Consider the following 10,000-nt stretch of genomic DNA (forward strand, 5'->3'; position numbering starts at 1 on the left):
TTTTGCAGATATAGCACTTCACACTTGTAAGTTATAGCCAAAATGCACAAAGAATTATCTGCATTGCTGTAATCAGTACAGAATAAGTCTTACTAACAGGATATTGCTTTTCAATATATCCAATATAGGGATCTTTTATCTTCTCTGGATAGAAACTATTGGGAGAGTAATAATTTAGATTAGCTGAAGAATACATCAGAAAATAGCCAATAACTTTATGGTTTGATTAAAATTTCCTTTCAGATAAAATGGTTTTATAGTTATTTCGAACTTTACTTTAGTGATAACCTAAGATATTCATACATGAAATGAGAACAATGTCATTGACTGTTGTTTTGGATAAAAAGTGTCATATGCTACTAAATCTTTCTATAAAATAATTTAGCTCCTCTTTTATTCAATTTCTAAATAGATGTTAAGTTTAGAAACTATTCAACAAGAGCCATGTGTTCGGGCAGTTCTAGTCCAAAAGGTCTCTTAATAAATTCTTGTACGAATCAGTTATATTTAACCGTAGTGTTTAATGATTACTTATATAAATATCCTTCATAAGATTTTTATTCTATTGAATAATGATGTAAAAGTAAAAAATGGAGAATGACTTTCAGATACTTTGTCTCATATTCCATTCACAAAGTTTAAAAGTCTGAAAGAAGTTAATTGCAAGCCATGATATTCATTAACTCAGGTTAATTAGTCTCTTTCTGTAAGATCAAAGTACAGTTTTTTACCTCCCCTAAGTAAGTTGTTTTCACCTATGTTTGTTTGTTTGTCACTAGGCTAACTCAAAAAGTTACGGATGAATTTTGATGCACAAAACAGGACATGTCAGAAATAGGCTAATTTAAAAGTGATTAGATTTTGTTGGTGATCCGGATCCAGGAATTTTATTATACAGTAGATTAATAATTAATTAGCAGTCAATTTTGATATATGGAGCGTTTTGACCGTAGACTAAAGTGCAATTGTTACTATTTTCATTGGCCGATATCTGAATCTCTGATTACTCTTTTTTTAAATTATTATTATTATTATTATTATTATTATTATTATTATTATTATTATCATCCCATATACGTTACTGCAGAAAGTTTCCTCGGTTTTTTCTATAAATAAAAATTGTACTCAAATACTAATTTGCAAGCTACACTGTCTTCCCCACAGTTTGCAACTGCCCATGGAAATCAAGAACTTTGTGTGTGTTATGTTTTTCCTGCAATATGCGAAAAGTATAACCTAGCTGATCCTATCCAGGCATGTTTCAAAGTTAATAGTTTCCTCTCGTGCAACAAGTAGGCCTATATGCCTATATGTATACTCTGTGAGAGAGTAATAGTAAACTAACTGTTCCTATTAACGGGAGATACGGGGCTAAAATATTCTTATGCGTAGACATACTGATAAATAGATAGATAGATAGCTAGATAGATAGATAGATATGATGTAATTCACCTTTTCACGTGATATACGTGATTATCAACATGCTTGGTAATCACAGTAACATCATATCAGTTACATTATCATATACCTACATCTAATTATTAACAAATATATACTGTACATATCATCATCATTGTTTACTCCCACGCTTATTGACGCCAAGGGCCTCAGTTAGTTTTCGCAAGTCGTCTTTATCTTGAGCTTTTAATTCAATACTTCTCCATTCATCATCTCCGATTTTGCGCTGCATAGTCCTCAGCCATGTAGGCCTGGGTCTTCCAACTCTTCCAGTACCTTGTGGAGCGCAGTTAAATGTTTTGTGAACTAATCTCTTGTGGAGTGCGCAGAGCATGCCAAAAACATCTCCATCTACCCCTCACCATGATCTCATCCACATATGGTACTCGAGTAATATCTCTAATAGTTTCATAACTAATCCTTTCCTGCTATTTACCTCCCGATATTCTTCTGAGGGCTTTGTTCTCAAATCTACTAAATCTGTTGGAGATTGTTTCATTGTCATACCATGGCTCATGTCCATACAGTAACACAGATCTCACTAAACTGACATATAGCCTGATTTTTATATGTAATTTCAAGCGATTTGATTTTAAAAAATTTACTTAACGTAGCCATTGTCTGATTTACTTTTTTTCAATCTTTCGTTAAACTCCAATTCTAAAGACCCAGTATTAGAGATCATAGTTCCCAAACATTTAAATGATTCTACCACATTAATATTTCCCCATCCAATGATATTTCATCTTCCATTGCATATTCCGTTCTCATAATCTCTATCTTTCTTCTATTTAGCCTATCTATACGCCAAACTCGTGTGATATATCATGCCTTCTGATAAGCAAGCTTTGCAAGTCCTATGGTGGTGTGCTACTAAGGTCAACGTCATAAGCATACTCTAGGTCTTCTAATTTCCTATTATGAATCCAGTCCAAACAGCAGAACTAAATTTCGCAAAAGGTCTCCCAACGTTTTAAAACTTTTGATATGTATACAATTAACTCTGCCAATACCTTATTACATAATGGTAATTTTATTGATACCATTTTCAATGAAAAAAAGTGCATTTCAGAATTGTCGAAATGCTCTGGTCATAAACACAAAGGGAAGTTTTATTTCTGTAATTCACAATCAGTAAATGGTAATTTAATTAAACGCGTAATATATTTTGTATAAAATTTACATTAGCCACATGTCAACGAAGACAAAAATCAACTCAAAGATTCTACAGATCTTTATATATATATATATATATATATATATATATATATATATATATATATATATATACATATATATATATAAAACGTAGGACAGGTACGTGTGGGTATAATAATGCCTAAACAAATACCGAAATAAAGCAATGTTGGGTCTCATGATACACACACATATACATGTATATACATACGTGTATATAAACATGTGCGAATATGTATACTTTATATATATATATATATATATATATATATATATATATATATATATATATATATATATATATATATAACCTGTAGAAAGTAATAAGAAGTCAGTTCATAAAAAAAAAAATCAAATCTCGGGATCCTTTTTGATCAAATTCGTCATGATATATCCACTTCTAACAGAGTCATCCTTCTCGAATATCGAAAATGGTCTTCATCCTTTTAGGTAGAATATATATATATATATATATATATATATATATATATATATATATATATATATATATATATATATATATATATATATATATATATATATATATATATATATATATATATAAAAGGTTACATGAATTAGGATAGGAACGAATTTTGCATTTCGTAATATTTTTTCAATAAATTATAGGTTTTTGTTGTGGTTTTTTCCGACTAATGAAAAGACATTTGCTTCGGAGGTCGACAATTTAAGAAGGCCTATTTTTTCTAGTTGTTATTATTATCATCATTATTATTATTTATTCTATTTTTATTGATAGTTTATACATATCCTAATAATAATAATAATAATAATAATAATAAGTACAATATTATTTCATTACTATCATTATCATTATCTTTAGCTACTGTTAACGGAAAATCTCATTATAGTCGAGTGTACTACAATGTTTTTCCTTTTTGATATACCTCATATTACCATTGTTGACGTACATATTAAAAGTAGTTTTAAAGAAATAAGTACATTTCCTATTATCTAAATGATTATTCATCATGATTACTTTTTCATTCGATAAAAGCTAAGAATGATGCAAAATAAACTTCGCAATAATTGAATAGAGAAAAGAAACATAAAAAACAAATTGATAGATTAAAAAGAAGGAATGATGATGCTAAAAGGATATATAACAAAAATGAAAATGTAAACGTTACTTTCATCGTTGTTTACTGAATTTTGTTAAAGATGTGTAATTTGGTCAAAGATGAATTCTTCATAATTTGTTGATAATATGGGAATAATATGAATTTTTTATTTCAAGGAACATTGCAGAGATTCAATCGTTAGATAATTTATTTAATAAACACTCAATAAATTTTTCCTCAGCAAAACAAATTGCAAACTATATCATATCCGAAGCTGATGTAAATAATGTTAATAATAGGTACATACCGTGACGTAGTACAATTTACGTGAAAATCATATCTTCAATGTTCTTATTCTTTAAGAAATGTTGGTGAAAATCTTGTGAGTCTCAGTATTCCAACACGAATCATAGTGCATCAATTTACAGAGAGAGAGAGAGAGAGAGAGAGAGAGAGAGAGAGAGAGAGAGAGAGAGAGAGAGAGAGAGAGAGATACAAACTCTTAAGAATGACTAGGTAAATCGTTCAATAAACGGAAGAGTCTGACACTGATAAACCATACGATATATTGTGCTCACAACTGATGAAAATTTAGTATCCAGTGTCTCAGCAGGCGAAAATAACTGCAAAAGCGACCCTAGAATAGTTAGGTTTCAGGGGAATATTCCTCATCTAGAGGATTTTTTTTTCATGAAACTAGACTACAAACTAAGTAACTGGATACAGCTGAAGGAATATACCAAGAATTTAGAATACGACGATACAGGGAACATCGATACAGAATGGAACACCTTTGTAGAAAAATACTAAGAAAAAAAAGCTAAATGTATACAGCATACAAAATTTTTTACCGAAAGGAACTCCACAGCCAAAATGGTTCTATGGAACTATGCCAATGCAATAAGAAGCAGACAGAAAAAAAAAAAATCACAAATCAATGAGTCTATAGCCCTCACAAAAAAGTTGAGCAAAAATGTAGATAAACTAGTTAGAAATGCCAAGATCAATATAGAGAAAAGAGTGGGTTCAACTAGTAAAGAAAATCCAAAAGAATTTTTCGCATATGTTAACAGTAGAAAACCAATTAAAAACAATATTAACCCATTAAGAAACTCGGAGAGTAATCTTATAATATAAACTATTTGGAAAAAGCTGAACAGATGGATGTATATTTCCCAAGCGTATTCACTATGAAATAATCAACAACCTTCCCTGAACCAGCTATCAAATATGAAGGGCCACAACAACTAGAAAGAATCACCTTTACAATGGAAAATGTTAAAAAAGAAAATAAAGGGATTACGTAAGTCTACGGCACCAGGTCCAAATGATATTCACCTAAGAGAGATTATAAAACTAAAAGAAGAGATAACCCCACACTTTTACAAACTTTCCGATTGATAGCCAACGTAAGAATGGCACCACTAGGATGAATACTAGGCAATGCTTCTCTAATCTACATGAAGGGATCATAAAAAGAACCTGGAAATCACAGACCTATGACTAACCTCGTGACTTGCGGTATTTCTAAAAAATAATTACAGTAGCTTCAACAGCAGAACATGAGGAGAAAGGCCAACATGGGTTTAGACATAATAGATCATGTATGACAAATCCGTTGGATTTTTTCTGCAACATGTTTAGTATACATGACGAAAGAAAGGCTAAAGACATTATATTCCTAGACTTTCAAAAGAATTTTGACAAAGTGCCTCTCAAAAAGTTAATGGTTAAGATTAGAGCACTAGGCTAAATTGATTGAAGATTGCCTGACAACAGAAAACAGAGTTGTAATCAATGGAGAAGCCTCAGAGTGAACAGCTGTTACCAGCCAAGTACCTCAAGGATCCATCCTTGCCCCATTACTATTTCTGATTTACATTAACGACATAGATTTATGATTAACTAGTAGAATAACTAACATTTCTGACGATACTAAATTAGGCATAAACTCTGCAAACTCGGAAGATATAGAAGCCAAGAAAGGATCTAATTATGTTGGGAGAATGGTCCAGAAAAGGCCAAATGTCTTTCATCTGGGGGCAATGTAAAGTTATGCACAAAGGTTATAGTAACCTACAAGCAGGTTACTCACTGCTGGGAAATAAAATAGAAAGTGTAGACCAGGAGGAAGGCCTCGGCATTATTATCATAAATCTATGCCATTAATGTAAATCAGAAATAGTAATAGGCAAAGGAAGGATCCTTGAGGTATTCCGCTTGTAACACCTGCCCACTCTGAGGTTCTCCATTGATTACAATTCTGTTTTCTGTTGCCAACCAATCATCAATCCATTTAGCCTAGCGCTCTAATCATAGCAAAGGTTTGAAGTTCACCGAGCACAGCATAAAAGCTGAAAAGAAAGCACATAAAGTAATAGGTTACATAAAGACAATTGAAATACAGAAACAAAGACATTGAACTACAGCTATACACATCACTAGCAAGACCACATCTAGAACACAGAGTCCAGTTCTGCGCTCCAAGTATTCTGACGGATAAAGATAGACTGGAAGCAGTACAAGCTAAGGTCACCAAACTAGTACCAACACAACGACAATTTGGATATAGACGGAGAAGGGAGAGTTTAAACTTATTTGATCTACAAACTCAACGACTAAGGGGACAGGTATTAGAGACATTCAAAGTTCTTGAATAAATAATAAATGTAGAATAAAACAACCTCTTCACGGTTAGCACAAATCAGTCCAGAAGCAAACGGATGCAAACTGTAATTGAAAAGATACAACATTCAATGTGGTAATTCCTTTACATGCAAAATAGCAAAAACAGTAACGTGGTAAACAAATTCAAGAGTAAGTTAGACAAGATCATAAAAACTCTCTAAACAAAATATTTCACTCTAGCCGAGAGCAAATGAAGCCTCCGCGGATGGACTAGTCTTTGAGACACTCAAAATCCGTGTAACTCCTTGTAACCCTTGAAATGACTAACCTCGAAGAGCGTATGCATCTTCTTCATTAGACTCAGATTGAAAAGAGCTGCCCACTGCATGCTGAAGTTAGCACAGTCTTCCACAGTGACAAGAGAGGTCACGCTAGCTTGCTCATCCTCATCGTGCCACACGTCCATCAGCATGAGGAATGCCTTAATTCCATAGTTAAACTCATCGCCTGTGATGTCAATATTAGGAGTTCTAGAGAGAACGACCTTACGCCCTTGCTTATCGTACCCAGGCAATGGGAGCATACAGCTGAGAAGAGAACAGGAGGAATAGTTTAAAAGTAAGAAGCGTGTCTCTGGCACATCTGAGCTTTGATGTAGGACACATTAATAAGATGGAAGATGAAACGGACACATTAACAAGATGGAAGACGAAACATGTCCTAGGAGGGAAAAAAAGCAGACCATCTTCGCATCAAAGGCAAGGGAATTTTTATGTAAAATTCTTAAACCTGAAAAACTGTAATAGAGTAACGTAAGCGGACATTTTGATATCAGTACACATAGAAATACAGAGAATTAGAAAAATATGAATTAAGAAAAATAAAGGCTATATAAAAATAGCGTTTGGAATGCCAAAGAAAAAGGGAGTGATAGCGTGTGCGTATAGTTTCAGGAATTAAAGCAGAAAGTAACATTTAGCAAATAATCGTCCTTTCCGGAAATTGCTAAGCGACCTACGATTTGGCAAATTGGACGCCAAAGGACAGGGCAACGAAACTTACAACATTCGTGGAAAACGACTCAATCACTTTAAGATGGGAAAGTAAATTTACGTTGAAATGAAATATATACACATCAAGTGGTCAATGAAGGTATGTGGTAGAGCCCTGGGCTCAGGTATGCTAGGTCTGTGTTTTCTGTCTTAGGCTATGTGACGAAGCAGGGAGAAGGTTGTGAACTCAAAGGCAGGATGCAATCGACTGAGTTGGTTATTAAGGAACACTCTCCTTTATATACAAAACTTCAAGGCAACAAGACATAACATGTTCGAGAGACAGACAATGTCACAGAGCAAAACCGGAGACATGATCATTCAGGTTCTTTTTAGTGCGAGGGAAGAGCGCAGATACAAGCATAATATATACAAAAGGAATTATGTACAATTGTGTGACACACGGTTGGTACATGGCTCCCCCTCTAAAAATGACATACTGAACATGTTAAATAGGTGCCCTGAATCTGGAGAGGTAGTAGTAAAAACTGCGCCGATTAGCGGCAGTGAGTGAGTTGGTTGGGGTGCGAGCGAGTGGTGGATGATGGTTGGCTGTGTTGCTGCTCCGGCTCGTCACGGGGTAGGCGAGTGTGTCCTACAGCATTCATAGGCGTGTGTGTCCTACAGCATTCATAGGAGAATGTGTCCTACGGCATTCTTAGGCGTGTATGTCCTACGGCATTCATAGGCGTGTATGTCCTACGGCATTTACGTCAGCTTCGGTTGAAGTTGAATAAGTGTCCTCTTCGTCACGAGTGGAGGCGTTGATGGAGGTTTTGAAGGTTATGAAGTGGCTGTCCATAAGGGCACGAAGTAGGTTCACCTCACGAGGAGAGCTGTCTGCGGCAGGTTGCAGGCGAGTGATACTGGTCATTTTCCCGAGGGTGAGCGAAGCCCTTTGGTCCCCCAACGGATGTTGAGAGAGCTGAAAAGGCGTTGCTATACGGGCGGCTGGCGACGGCAAGTACTGCTGCAGAAGGTATGCGTTGACGGCGTCATAGTAACGGTGAGAGGTGGAGGGGGGGAGGAACGAGTCACTCCGGAGTCACCAATGTGACGAAGCAGGGAGAAGGTTGTGAACTCAAAGGCAGGATGCAATCGACTGAGTTGGTTATTAAGGAACACTCTCCTTTATATACAAAACCTCAAGGCAACAGGACATAACATGTTCGAGAGACAGACAATGTCACAGAGCAAAACCGGAGACATGATCATTCAGGTTCTTTTTAGTGCGAGGGAAGAGCGCAGATACAAGCATAATATATACAAAAGGAATTATGTACAATTGTGTGACACACGGTTGGTACAGCTACTACCAATCAGCTTCCCCAATTCTATATGGGTATTAGAGTCTCCATTGGCATTGGAAAGGGCGCACGGGTAGCACCCTCATCCTTAAAGAATTTTTTGAAATCCTAAAAGGCTGTACCTTTCGAGTGCTACTCATTCTGAAGGGGGCAAATTAGTGTGAATGTTCTATATATATATATATATATATATATATATATATATATATATATATATATATATATATATATATATATATATATACATGCAAAAACAGTAACATGGTAAGCGAATTCAAGAGTAAGTTAGACAAGATCATAAAAACTCTCTAAACAAAATATTTCGCTCTAGCCAAGAGCAAATGAAGCCTCCGCGGATGGACTGAAGTCTTTGAGACACTCAAAATCCGTGTAACTCCTTGTAACCCTTGAAATGACTAACCTCGAAGAGTGTATGCATCTTCTTCATTAGACTCAGATTGAAAAGAGCTGCAAACTGCATGCTGAAGTTAGCAAAGTCTTCCACAGTGACAATAGAAGTCACGCTAGCTTGCTCATCCTCATCGTGCCACACGTCCATCACCATGAGGAATCCCTTAATTCCATAGTTAAACTCATCGCCTGAGATTTCAATATTAGGAGCTCTAGAGAGAACGACCTTACGCCCTTGCTTATCGTACCCAGGCAATGGGAGCATACAGCTGAGAAGAGAACAGGAGGAATAGTTTAAAAGTAAGAAGCGTGTCTCTGGCACATCTGAGCTTTGATGTAGGACACATTAATAAGATGGAAGATGAAACGGACACATTAACAAGATGGAAGACGAAACATGTCCTAGGAGGGAAAAAAAGCAGACCATCTTCGCATCAAAGGCAAGGGAATTTTTATGTAAAATTCTTAAACCTGAAAAACTGTAATAGAGTAACGTAAGCGGACATTTTGATATCAGTACACATAGAAATACAGAGAATTAGAAAAATATGAATTAAGAAAAATAAAGGCTATATAAAAATAGCGTTTGGAATGCCAAAGAAAAAGGGAGTGATAGCGTGTGCGTATAGTTTCAGGAATTAAAGCAGAAAGTAACATTTAGCAAATAATCGTCCTTTCCGGAAATTGCTAAGCGACCTACGATTTGGCAAATTGGACGCCAAAGGACAGGGCAACGAAACTTACAACATTCGTGGAAAACGACTCAATCACTTTAAGATGGGAAAGTAAATTTACGTTGAAATGAAATATATACACATCAAGTGGTCAATGAAGGTATGTGGTAGAGCCCTGGGCTCAGGTATGC

The 10,000-nt window shown here is 35.1% G+C and overlaps 1 protein-coding gene across 10 annotated transcripts in view; it reads right to left on the reverse strand.

Annotated features, from left to right (window-relative positions):
* The window catches only part of LOC137618191 (retinol-binding protein pinta-like), a 154,071-nt gene that overhangs the window by 21,358 nt on the left and 122,713 nt on the right, over positions 1–10,000 (reverse strand). Inside the window, exon 4 of one of the 10 annotated variants that reach the window (XM_068348266.1) lies at positions 6,694–6,952. The exons of the other annotated variants lie outside the window; for them this stretch is intronic. Coding sequence (XP_068204367.1) covers positions 6,694–6,952 — 259 coding nt within the window. The remainder of the gene's footprint in view (positions 1–6,693; positions 6,953–10,000) is intronic. 10 annotated transcript variants of the gene reach the window in all.

Source organism: Palaemon carinicauda, chromosome 24, assembly GCF_036898095.1.
Source record: "Palaemon carinicauda isolate YSFRI2023 chromosome 24, ASM3689809v2, whole genome shotgun sequence".
NCBI classification, from domain to species: domain Eukaryota; kingdom Metazoa; phylum Arthropoda; class Malacostraca; order Decapoda; family Palaemonidae; genus Palaemon; species Palaemon carinicauda.